The sequence below is a fragment of the Hipposideros armiger genome, unplaced genomic scaffold (assembly GCF_001890085.2).
Source record: "Hipposideros armiger isolate ML-2016 unplaced genomic scaffold, ASM189008v1 scaffold_813, whole genome shotgun sequence".
Lineage (NCBI taxonomy): Eukaryota > Metazoa > Chordata > Mammalia > Chiroptera > Hipposideridae > Hipposideros > Hipposideros armiger.
Genome location: NW_017732163.1, coordinates 382,560 through 396,024, shown reverse-complemented (window position 1 = coordinate 396,024; position 13,465 = coordinate 382,560). Strand labels below are relative to the sequence as shown.

At 37.5% G+C, this 13,465-nt stretch overlaps 1 protein-coding gene across 5 annotated transcripts in view; it reads left to right on the top strand.

Moving 5' to 3' along the window:
• LOC109374336 (zinc finger protein 470) overlaps positions 1-13,465 on the top strand; it is a 73,799-nt gene that overhangs the window by 10,963 nt on the left and 49,371 nt on the right. For 4 of the 5 annotated variants that reach the window (XM_019628861.1, XM_019628851.1, XM_019628850.1 and 1 more), the window contains exons 7-8: positions 344-439; positions 11,800-11,915. In XM_019628861.1, coding sequence (XP_019484406.1) covers positions 344-439; positions 11,800-11,915 — 212 coding nt within the window. Of the gene's footprint in view, positions 1-343; positions 440-3,950; positions 8,384-11,799; positions 11,916-13,465 lie in introns of those variants that run through there. The other variant, XM_019628852.1, reaches the window with a different exon arrangement.

Genomic DNA, 13,465 nt, shown 5'->3' with positions numbered 1-13,465 from the left:
GTGTGTCTGTGTCTGTGTCTGTGTCTATGTGTTTCTGTGTATTTGTACCTCTGTGTGTGTGTGTGTGTGTGTGTGTGTGTGTGTGTGTGTGTGTGTGTGTGTGGTTCTCAAGTCTTGGGCTGAATTTTTGCTCCTGCGTCCTAAGATCAGAGCTTGCCATTTGTAGAGTTGAAAGTTGGTATCTTCATTAGGCTTGAAGCATTTCCTTTGCTGTCTTTTGGAGTCTTCTCACTTTTCTTTCTGCTCCTTTCTGTAATATCACTCATCTCTCAAAGCCAAGAAACTGGTTCTTGGTTCAGAGTACCAGGAGCATGACAGAACCCCATGTCTTTCCCACACGTAGGACGCTGTGTGCCTGAGCCAGGTTTGGTTTCTTTACTGGAGCAAGGGAAGGAGCCCTGGCTGGTGAAGAGAGAGCTGACAGGAGCCCTGTTCTCAGGTGAGCACGGGAGGCCTGGCATGGAAATCCCACCGCAGGTCAGGGCATAGCTTTTCCTGAGACCAAGTCCTTGCACATGTCCAGGAGAAAACTACCAAGTCCTCTCAGTCTGGAGACAAAATTGAGGTTAGGGCTTTCAGAATTCCTCTCTCCTGCTCCTGGGCTCCTTTCCCTCTAGCGATAGTCACTCCGGGTACTGCTGCCCCTGTTTCTGCACTTGATATGCATCAGCCCTTGGTTCCTTAAGTGACCTTTCCCGACCCAGTGCAATCCTTTGCTGTCTTCCAAAGGTTTCCCCTTCCGTGATCAAATGGCCTGTTCACTTCACTGTGCACCCATTTCTGTAAGAACCATGAATCAAAAGTCACTAGGGCGCCGCTCTACTTGGCGCTGGTAGGTGACTGGAGAAAGGAAATATGCGCACGTGTTGTAAACCATTTAGTAATCCTCTAATGGGTGAAGATGTGTGCGTGGGTAACTTGCATGAGGTAGTTTGTAGTTTCCAGTGGGGCGTTACTGAGGCGAAAGGCAAGGTTCCCAGTAGCGTCCTGGTTACAATTGGACAGGATGGGCAGAAGTTGGATCCCAAGAAATGGAGGGTCTCTTCCTCCTTTGATACACAAAGGAAAGAGAAGAAATTTCTTTCAAAAATAATGGTTTGTGGAAACTGTAATCCTGTCATCTGCCTGGAAAAAGAGTAGAAAATCATAACCCATAAGCACAGTATGTTAACAAGGCAATTTTAGATCCCTTACAAGTCACGATAAACACATTTTTAAAAGTAGGAATTATAGTGTAGAATCAGTCACACATGCAGATGTTTATCGTATGCGTTTCATGTTGTACATATTCAGTTAGGTTAATTCACATTTATTAGTATGAAAAATACCCTTAGAATAGATACCTTTATATAAGTAAGTGAAAACTATGCATTTTGGGGATTGCCGTGTCCCTGAATATGAACATCTGCTAGGCTCTGAAAGTTTGCTTTGCTTTTACCAGCTCCAGCGATGACAAAATGTATGGGTTTAATTGCGTTCTCATAGCATTAGGTATTTTGATGAAGATGTTTGCTTATTTGGCAAAAGATCATAGCCTAGTTATATTTTTTTCTTATGAACGTGGTTGAATACTTTCCCTAAATGTGGTTATTCTCTTTATCCTTTTGTAAAGTATTTATCATTTATACCCATTTCTCTGTTCATGTCTTAAATGTTTTCTTAACAGTCCCAGTGACTGTCTGATGTATTGTCTCAAACTGTTTTTCATATATGGTAATAAGTTTTTGTTTTAATTAGACCTTTTTAAATTGTCATATATAAAAATTTCTCCCTTTATTTGTGTCTTTAGAAACTTAATACATATAGTTTTGCTTTATTTTTTTAATGACTTTCTAGTATTACAATATATGGATAAACTGTAATTTACTTAGCGGACTTACTGTTGAGGGCATCTAAACATTTAAATCTTCCAGTTTTTACCTATAATAAACACTGGTCCTGTTAGTACATACCTCTTTGCATGATCAAAATGTACATATTTTTAAAGTTTTATGGACATGGTGCTATATCCTTGGTGAACAATATGTAAGAAACCTGTTTTCTAGATATCTTCATCAATATTATTTGTTTTATTTTTGCCAAGCTTTTGGGTGAAAATTGAGTTTTGTTTAATTTCTCAGATACTTGTGATGTTGAGGATATATGCATTTAGATCCAGTTAGAGTTCATACTCTGTTAATGGTGACTTTATATTCATCACCCAATTTTCTATTGAGTCTTATTTCCTTGCCTTTATGTAGTATGAATATAAATCCTGTTTCATGAATGTGACACATTTTTTCCCAGTTTCGTGTGGCCTGTAAGTTTGCACAATGTTTCTTGCTACATAATAGTTTAAATTGGGTGATATCTTCATTTACAGAAGCATTTATTTTGTTCACTTTTTGTTTCATTCATACTTCTTTTTTTTATTAATAGATGTATTATTCCCATTTGTACCAAATAACAAATTTGTTTTGTCTTGTTTCTGTTACTTCTTTCTTACTCTCTTCCTATCTTTGAACACACTGATAAGTCTTCCTATCCATGAACATAGGATGTCTTTCCATTTATTTAGGTCTTCTTAATTTCATTCAGCAGTGTTTGGTAGTTTTCAGCATACAATCTTGCACATCCTTGGGTACAATTATTCCTCAATAATTTCTTTTAATGCTATTTTTCATGGAATTGTTTTCATAATTTTCATTTTAGATTTTTCATTCCCAGTGTATATATAATAAGTACAGCTGAGTTTTCTGTGTTGATCTTATATCCTGCTATTTTGATGAATTAACTTATTAGCACTAATACTTGTGGATTTTTAGGGTTTTCTGTATATTGGATCACGTCACCTTCAAATATAGTTTTACTTCTTCCTTTCTAACTTGGATGCCTTTTATTTCTATTTCTAATTTCTCTGGGTAGTACTTCTACAACAGTGTAGAATAGAAGTTGTGAAAGCAGGCATCCCTGTTTTGTTACTGGTCTAAGAAAGAAAGCTTTCAATGTTTAGTTGTCATTTAAAAAAAGAGTTTCTCCTTTTCCTTTATTTAAGATCATCTTTTTCCAGACATTTGTCTCCCTGCATCATCTCCCCAATCCTAATTTTATCTATGTATATTTATTGAGTTATAACTATATACATGCATGATTTTTGGTTTATGCGAAGTGATGTAGCAAAAGGATCCAGGCATATTTACTTCTTTCAATAAACTTAAAGTCTGAGGTAAGACATGTTCTTGTTTAGTAGTGTATATGAGCATATTAAACATAATATTAGTAATAACCATTATTATAACAACAGTTGCTTCAAAATGAGAACTTAAATTGCAAGGCCCTATCCTAAATAAATGGCCAGAAAAGTAAGGATTTTGTCAGGCTTGTGGAAGCAAGCAGGTAAATGTAACATTGATTTTATGTGACTACTGAGCTTTGGCCATCAATTGGCAATGTAACTTTTGTTGACATTTCTCAAAATATGGTTTACAGAAATACCATTTTCTGGTTGTAGGAGAATGACTGGCTTTTAGACAATTCTGATGAATGCTGTAGACTACAGTGTCTTTTTTGTGCTTTGGCATATTTCTTGGAACAACTATTGTGACATGATGACAGCTCTGACATTCAAAGCAGGGTGGATAGAGTGAGGTTAAGTCAATGGATGTCATAGCCTGTATTTTTAGTTGGTATGATTGTATAACATTTTTCCAACTCCTTAATCCTCTGATATGTAACTGATTCCACATATATATTTTTCTACCCCTGTCTCCTAAGGTTCATGTGTGAATTCAGTCTGGGGTCTTTTTACAAACATCATAGGCTGCATGTTTAAATGCATTAGCTTTTAGAAATGCATAATTTATGTGGTTTAATTCGCCATGTAGTGAATTCATTCACAGTTTTCCTTTTAGCAGATTCCTTTTTTTCTAGTACATGATAAAGGACATATTTGTTTTCTTGATATGTTTCAGGCCAACAATCTGTACATGAGACCCAGGAATTATTTCCAAAGCAGGATTTATTTGCTGAAGTGGTAACAGACAGAACTTTAAACACTAATTTGGAGTGTTCCACTTGCAGAGAAAATTGGGATTCTGAGGGTGTGTTTGAAAGGAAGCTGATAGATCAGGAGACACAATTCAGGCAAGAGACAATCACTAATAACAAAGCCTTCTCTAAAGAAAGAGAGCATATATATACCAAATCTGGAAGATGGTTCCCTTTGGACGTTTCAGAAGAGAGAGTTCATAATCGTGATTCAGTTAAGAAAAGTTTCCCCCAAAATTCACTGGTTATAAAACATACAGGAATCTATGCAGGAAAAAAACTTTTCAAATGTATTGAATGTAAGAAAACTTTTACCCAGAGCTCCTCCCTTACCGTTCACCAGAGAATTCATACTGGGGAGAAGCCCTATAAATGTAACGATTGTGGAAAGGCCTTCAGCGATGGCTCCTCCTTTGCTCGACATCAGAGATGTCACACTGGAAAGAAGCCCTATGAATGTATTGAATGTGGAAAAGCCTTCATACAAAACACATCCCTTATTCGTCACTGGAGATATTATCACACTGGGGAGAAACCCTTTGATTGTGTCGACTGTGGGAAAGCCTTCAGTGATCACATAGGACTTAATCAACACAGGAGAATCCATACTGGAGAGAAACCCTACAAATGTGATGTATGTGACAAATCCTTTAGGTACGGCTCATCACTTACTGTCCATCAAAGGATTCATACTGGAGAGAAACCATATGAATGTGATGTTTGTAGAAAAGCCTTCAGCCATCATGCATCACTCACTCAGCATCAAAGAGTGCATTCTGGAGAGAAACCTTTTAAGTGCAAAGAATGTGGGAAAGCTTTTAGGCAGAATATACACCTTGCTAGTCATTTGAGAATTCATACTGGAGAGAAACCGTTTGAATGTGGGGAATGTGGCAAATCCTTCAGCATCAGTTCACAGCTGGCCACTCATCAGAGAATTCATACTGGAGAGAAACCTTATGAATGTAAGGTTTGTAGTAAAGCCTTTACCCAAAAGGCTCACCTTGCACAGCATCAGAAAACTCATACTGGAGAGAAACCTTATGAGTGTAAGGAATGTGGCAAAGCCTTCAGCCAGACCACACACCTCATTCAACATCAGAGAGTGCATACTGGAGAGAAACCCTATAAATGCATTGAATGTGGAAAGGCCTTTGGTGATAACTCATCCTGCACTCAGCATCAGAGGCTTCACACGGGCCAAAGGCCTTATGAATGTATTGAATGTGGGAAGGCATTCAAAACAAAGTCATCCCTTATTTGTCATCGCAGGAGTCACACTGGAGAGAAACCTTATGAGTGTAGTGCATGTGGCAAAGCCTTTAGCCATCGTCAATCCCTTAGTGTTCATCAGAGGATTCATTCTGGAAGGAAACCATATGAATGCAAGGAATGTAGGAAAACCTTCATACAAATTGGACACCTTAATCAACATAAAAGAGTGCATACTGGAGAGAGGTCCTATAACTATAAGAAAAGCAGGAAAGTCATCAGGCAGAGCACACTCTTTGCTCATCAGCGGATTCATACTGGAGAGCCATCGACACGTCCCTCTTTACCTTCCACATCAAGTCCTGTGGATCTGTTCCCCAAATTTTTCTGGAATCCATCCTCACTCCCATCACCATAGTCTCAATATTATTATTTCAGTTAGACTACTACAATAGTTTTAAAACTGGTCTCTCTGCTCTATTGTTTTTGTCCTTTACAAGTTTGTTCTTCACATGGCAGTCAGTAGGACATTTTTTTTAAGTGTAAATGTAATTCATTCAGTCATGTCAGAACTTGAATTGGCATCCTTAAACTGGTTAATACCTCAGATGCTCTTAAAACTACCTCATCCACACTAACTGTTCGGTAACTTTAGCTCTCTGGGGACGTTGAAGCATTACGTAATGTAGTTAGCTCTGAATAAAAATGGTGCCTAGAACAAGGCCAGGAGAAACCAGGATTTAAATCAGGGACAAAAGTTTCAAGGTAGTCAGTGAAGGTGTGCTTGTGTTGGTTTGAAACTTGATTCCATCATGTTGAGTTAGTGTTGTGGCTTTCTATTTTATCTGCATATAATGTAAGGCGATGTGACCTTGTTGATGAGAAAATTCAACTATACCTCTGACTGTCTTAGAAAGTATGTAGACAAGATGGATGAATAGACCACCTGGAACAAAAGAACTGACACAGAGGAAAATGCAAGATTTATATGCGTAAACTTAAAACTACAAACATGTTACTCAAGAATTAGAAAATTTGCAAGATTTTATCTATTTAAAGTCACCTGGACTTATGAGTGAATTCTGTTAAACTTCCAAGGAACCATCAACCTGATGTATGCTCATCGAGAGAGTAGGGGTCAGCAAACTGACTCATGGCCAGTCTCACTGACTGTTTTTGTATGACCCATGATCTCAATTTTTAAAAAATGGTTAAATGCTTGAACAAGTGAAGAGAATATTTTATGACAACATGAATTTTATATGAAATTTAAATTTCAGTGTCCGTAAATAGTTTCGTTGACACACGGCCACACTCATTTTTTTTTAACATATTGCCTATGGCTGCTTTCACTCCACAAGATCAGAGATGAGTAGCTGCAATAGACAGTGTGGCCTGCACAACCTTGAATATTTACTATCCTCTTATAGAAAAAGTTTGCCCACCCCTACTCTAGTGCACAGAAGCGTATACAAAAGGTTCTAATTATTTATATGAGGGTAATACAACTCTCAACGTCAACAAGAAAAACTGTCAAGTGATTTATGACAAGAGGTGAAAGGAAATTATCAAACCATTTTAAACAATAACAAATAGGAGAAATAAGATATTTTTCTAGATGAAATACTCAGTACTATTAAAATGTTTCTAAATCGTCTTTCACAACAGAGTCCGAGTAGGATATGTTTACTTTGACAGTTTTAGTTTAAACAGCATGAGGGATACTTTGGTGAGCATAGAAGGACATTTTTGAAGTAGGTTTCTTTATAGTTGAGATTTTGGTAAATAAAAAGACTGGCTTTTTATTTTGGGGGAAATGATGTTTTAACAGTTGGTTGTCCACTCCACCCAACCCCTCCTCCGCCCCAAAAAAACACATTTACACCTTGCAGAGAAATTTAATGTAACTGTATATACCACAGTTGGATTTACTAAGTAGGACATGGAGTCCTAGAAGACATAAGGAAGAGAGTAAGTTGGCCTATACAAAGATTTAAAACTTTGGCATGATAAAAGGCACTAAAAAGATGTAAAAGACAATTGACAGAAAATACATATAACATATGAAAAAATAGTCATTTAGGAACAAAGTGCTATTACACATAAAGTAGTGGGAAAAAAGTGACAGTGCATAACAGCAGGCCTGTCACAGTTGAAGAATTCAAATAAATGAAGAAAATTTTGTGACATTCTTGACCTCACTAATCAGAAAATTACAAATTAAAACAAGTTTTCTTGGCTCTTAGATGAATTAAAATCTAAAATTGGGATAATATCCGATACTGGCATCAGTGTGGGACAAAAGGTACTTGTTCATCATTAGCAGTGTAAATTTGTCTTGTACCTTTTTGGAAAGCATTGCGGCATGACCTATCAACATTATCAACGTGCATTTCTTTTGAAGCAGTAATTCTAGATCTAGGGGTTTTATCCCATTGGAATAAGTAGGTAGATGTAAATGTTTATTGCAGAGTTGTTTTAATTATGACAAATAGAATTTCAGTTTTCTTCCAAGCAGATTAATTAAATTGTGATTATTCAGTACTGTGTTGTCCAGTCAGTAGAAAGAAGTTAAGCTCTATATATGCTTCTATGGAGAGTTGTCCATCCATAGTATATAAATGAAATATGTGATTTGCAAAACCTATCTGTAAAATAATCTTGTAGTTATAGTCAAAATTAATATTGACTATATTTATATATCTTTGCCTGAATATGTATGTGCGTGTGTGTATATATATATATTTTTTTCAGTATGTATGTTGAAATCTGTTCATCTTTAACACACAGATTTTCCTAGCTCTTTATTGGCACCTTCACTTTCTTTATTCAATATTGTTGTGGTGAACTGCCAGTCACACATGGCTCCAATTAAGCCAATCAGGTTTTTCATTCTTTATATTTTGTTTGGATGTACAGGGACAGGAGCAGGGCTGATATATGGCTTTATGTATGTCCCTACTGGGTGTTTTCTTTCAGTCAGTATTCATTTTGATTGGTTGGCGTTCTTATTGTACCAGCTGTATGTGGAATGTCACTCCTGGACTGGAAGTAGTTGGAATTGAGTCATCCTTTGGCAGCAGCCTATAGATTTCTGCCTCTCTACCTATCACTCTGATCCATTAAAATAATTTCTTCTTTCTCACATTCTAGCTTTGTTCCATCCTTTAAATCTGCAAGGGGCCTGGTATTCTTCCAATATTTAACTTCTAATTTTAAGTAAGAGTCATCATGTTTCAACTATAGGAAACTAGCCCATATAGGAATTCATACCAGAGTGGTTGTCAGACTGGAGAGAAGCAGAGTGTTAAGGATTGATTTTTTTTTTAATGAGATAGATCAAAAGACAGAGAAACTTGTAATCCTGTTTTGTACTAGAAAAGATTTTTCATGGTATAACAGAGTCATAAGCCTGTTTTGCATTAGGGGCTGGATCCTCTTACCAAAAACTAGAGATGATGAGAACTGCTAGTTCAAAAAGTATAAGTGATGCTTCTTCATAATGAAATTAGATAATTACAAGTAAAAGTCCACTTGAAATTTTGACTTGAAGCAAGAAATTGAAACAGGGCTTTTTTCTTAGTGTGTTGGGAATCATGTTACTTCTGATCATGGGGCTGCCATTGCTGGAAGCCAGATGCAACAGCAGATCCAGTTAGTGGCTGAGCTATGAGGCTTCATTGAATTTTTAGCCTTGCTACTTCTCTTAAATGAAATTGAAGTCTTGGGAGAGATTTGAATCCATGTTACTGGGATGGGGCTGTCACGAAGGATTCAAGCATCTCAAAACTTTTAACTCAAACCTTAAGAGTTACTACTCTTACAAACCTCCCTGTGACTCTTAATTTTTGAGTCAGATCTTCTAGTCTCACCATTATTACTTAATAACCAAAATCTGAGTTCAATATGACCTACAGTTTGAAAGACAGAAAGATAAGGAAGAGATTAATCTCATCCCGAAATACTTAATATCCTTTACTAATTATACCATCAAAAATGTAGATAATGTTTTTGGAAATGTGTTTTGAGGGTTAGGAATTACTATGCATGATATATAAGGACAAGAGTTCATGATGGTAGATTGGATGATTTAAGTCTATGCCCCTGGCTCATCTTTTGCAAGGTCCCCTGTCAGGGTCTAGTAGCAGCCTTAACATGTTTTCTTGACATGAAAGACACACCAGCATCTTAAATTTTTTCTTATGTCTTGTCCTCTAGGTACTAAGAATAATGAGAGCAATTGCATTTGGAAAGTGTATTGAACTATGTGATGTGTAGTAGCTGAATTATGGGGCCATAGTTAACCATGAGAAGAAACTGAATGGCCATAATAAACCTCAGAACTCCAAGAATGTTCTGATAATTGATATTTCCATTGTACTTAGTAATTGATCCTAATGGTTGAAACTACACCTGGGTTCTGTTTTAATTAAAAACACTCCATGGCATGGTATCGAAGTCCCACATTGACTTGAGTCCATAGAAAGGGAACTGAGCATTCCTTTTTTTTTTTTTTTTAAAGATTTTATTGGGGAATTGGGGGAGGGGAACAGCGTTGGGGAATCGGGGAAGGGGAACAGACAAGCTGCTGTCCTTCTGTTCTTCAGTCTAGTTGTGGAGGACATCGCTTCACTGGCCCATGTTGGTATTATCATTGTGCTCCTCCTGGGTGAGGCAGATCAGTTGCCGGCCTCTGGATGGCTGCTCACAGCGGCTCTTGGCAGCTCACACCGGCTGCTGGCTACACACGGTAGCCCATTGCAACCCACTGCAGCAGGGGCTGCAGCCTATGTCGTCACCGGCGACTCACAGCAGCCCAGCTCCAGGTCGAGTTGTTCACCATCTTAGTTGTAGAGGGCAGTGTCACTGGCCCCCATGTGGGATCCGAACTGGGGGCCTGCTGCTCAGAGCTGGCATCCCAAGCCAGCTCTTAACCAATGCACCACTCGGCCGGCCCCTGAGCATTCTTGAATGATTGTAATTAAAATCACTGTGAACGTTTCCACTGGAATTCCTAAAAGACTTGACTTTATGTAGAGTGAGAGCTTATGGGGGAATTCTTATGTAATGTAGCATATAGCAGGTCCAGTGACCACAAACCCACACTGTGGTTATTTTCCAAGGTCTTGAGTATGTATTTGTTAATTCTATGTATAATATGACTAGATGACCACCAAAGTTTATGCTTTCTTTTCTGTTGTCTGGAATTGATTCTGGAACGTGACTGTCCAGACACCACCACCTACATTAGTCAGCCACTACTGCTTCTAGTTGTGGCTATTACATTAATTTTCTTCAGTGTGGTTTGAATAGGGGTGACATGTCACTCGAGGCTCGGTTATTAAGAAGAGTTGATACTGTCCAGCTGGGAAAAGAAGACTGTTAATTGTATAGAATGGCAAAGCTACGAGATGGAAGAACTCTGGGTCATAAACCACTACTTGGAGAAAACCCATCAGTCAGTCACCCAGGGATAGCAATGGAGTATATATGAGTGAAAAACCTATATGTATTAAGGTAATAACACTTAGGTTTTAATCGTAATAGCAGCTATTATAATTCTAATCAACATGGTATCTTTGACTACTGATAGAATCCCTATTTTAACTCACTGATTATGGAGTAAGAACTGTGATGGTATGTTAGTTAGTTATAGTGTAACAATTTACCCTAAAGCTTAGTGGTTTAAAACAAACACATTTATCATCACAATTTCTCAGTGTAAGGAATTCCAGTATGGCTTAGCTGGGTGCCTCTGGTTTCCAGGGTCTCTCACTAGGCTGTAGTCACCTGAAGTTTTTGTTGGAGGAGAATCATCTTCCAAACTCACTCAACTAAACTGGCTCATCCAGGATCCTCAATGACTTGGCTGGGGACATCAATTTCTTTCCACATGGGCAGCTCACAGCGCGGCAGTTGGCTTTCTTGAAACTGAGCAGGCAAGACAGAGTACCCAAGATGGAAGTCAGAGTCTTTTGTAACCTAATATTATAAGTGACATCCTTTGATCTTTGTATTTGGTTCATTAGAAGTGGGTCAGTAGACCCATCTCACTTCTAAGGGGAAAGGATTACGAAAGAGATGAGTAAAAGCAGGCAGGAATCATTGGGGGAACCATCTTAATGGCTGCCTATTATTGTCTGCCCTGTGGTCCTTAATGATTCGTGTCCCGTCCACATGCAACATATACTCACCCCCTTCCAGGGCTCTCCCTAAGTCTCGTCTCAGCATTAGCTCAAAGTGAAGAATATTGTCCATTAAATCAGATCTAGATACTGATGAGGCTCATTAGCTGTAGATACTTGATTTGTAGAACTTTGGAAATAAAGAAAAAATTATCTACCCCACCCTCAGCCAGCAGAATGAAGTCAGTGGTGCACAGCAATTCTGAAATCTGGCCAGAAAAATGTTTGAAAAGTCCTTGATTAGGTCCCAAGGCCTAGAAATAATTCTCCACCCTCTGGCCTCTTGGTTTTGCCATATGTTTGATGTTCAGTAGTTTTCTAATTTTGCTGACTGACATTCAAATTTTGGGAATCCAGTGGTCTCTTCATTTTGTAGTTTCTGTCCTTGTCACTCCAAGTTGGAAGTTTTCTGCTGAGCTAATTCTCTTGAAAATGGTATGGACTTCATGTGAATCTCATTGGACAAAAGCCACAGCCGTGAATCTCATTGAGGTAAGCTTCTTAGATGCCTTGTCATTTTAATCAAAGTATCTGTGAATGTCCTCTTTAATTTCTTTCCAGAGCCTTTGTGTGATTAAATAGTAGTTGGAGACACCAGCTTTGATTTTTCTGATGTTCTAACAGAATATTTTACAGACTCCTTTACTTTTCTCAAGACAGTTTCCTAGCAGTACTCTGGATTTTGTCTTTGCCTAGAAGCCTTTTATTGATTTTAGCATCATCTGCCATTAGTAGAGGCTACGGATTTTCAAAACCATGAGATCATTACTTGTTAACAGCCTTTTCCTCAAATTTTTTTTTATCTCTCCTTTTGCATGTTTCTATAAGCAGTAAAAAAAAAAAAAAATTGGTGCAAGTCTCCTTAGCTAGATCACCCAGTTCTATTTTCAACACTAACTACAAATAATAGGTTGCTGAACATTCTGCCACTACTTAACAAGAACCCATTTCTGATAAGGTTTTTCTCACTTTTCTTTAAGCCTTCACCAGCACTTAAAGTCCAAAATTTCTGACTAATCCCGTATATATGCAAGTATTGGACAAACTCCAAGCATTCCAGCTAAGGCTGATAGAACAGAGTAAAGGCTTCAACTTCTACCTATCTCAGGAGAGACACTTTGGAGATTGAGTTCAACCAAGTGAACTGCCTACTAAAACAAAAGTCAGTATTCACGGGGGTGTTAACAGTCTCTACAATGTATTAATTATTCACAACATATAGAATGCAGTAAAAGTTATTAGGTTTATGAAAATCAAAACATAAGCCACATTCAAGACAAAAAGCAACTGAGACAAATCCTAAAATAATCCAGATATTGATGTTAGCAAACAAGAAAGTTAAAGTAGCTATTATAATTATTCCAAAGATAAAAAGGAAAATAGGATTAATGAATGAGCAGATGGGGATTTCAGCCAAAGAATAAAAAAAATTTGGAAATGGGATTTGTAAAAATTAGAAATACAATATTTGGAAGTAAAAATTAACTGGATAGGTTTAACAGTGAATTGGAGATAGCGGAAAAGTCAGTGAAGATACATTATAGATACAACATGGATACATTAAAATACAGAGAAGAAAGGATTGAAAAAAGTGGATAGTGCTTCAGTGATGTGTGATAATATCAAAAGGTCTATCAAATGTAATTAGAATTACAAAAAGGGAGGAAAAGGAATGAAATAGAAAACCTGTTTGAATAATATCCAGAAATTTCCCAAATTTGGTGAAAAATAGATAATTCCACATTCAAGAATGTCATAAAGCCCCAAGCAGGATAAATACAAAGGAAACCACACCTGAACACAACATTATGACAAGCTGAAACCCAAAGATTAAAAAAAAAAACAACCAACCTGGAAAGTATCCAAACAAATTACAGGCAGGAATAATGTTATGAATGATGGCTGGCTTTTCATACTCAGCAACAGGACAATGAGGTGACACTTTTTTTTTTTTTAAAGATTTTTTTTTATTGGGGAATTGGGGGGATGGGAACAGTGCTGGGGAATTGGGGAAAGGGGAACAGACAAGTTGCTGTCGTTTT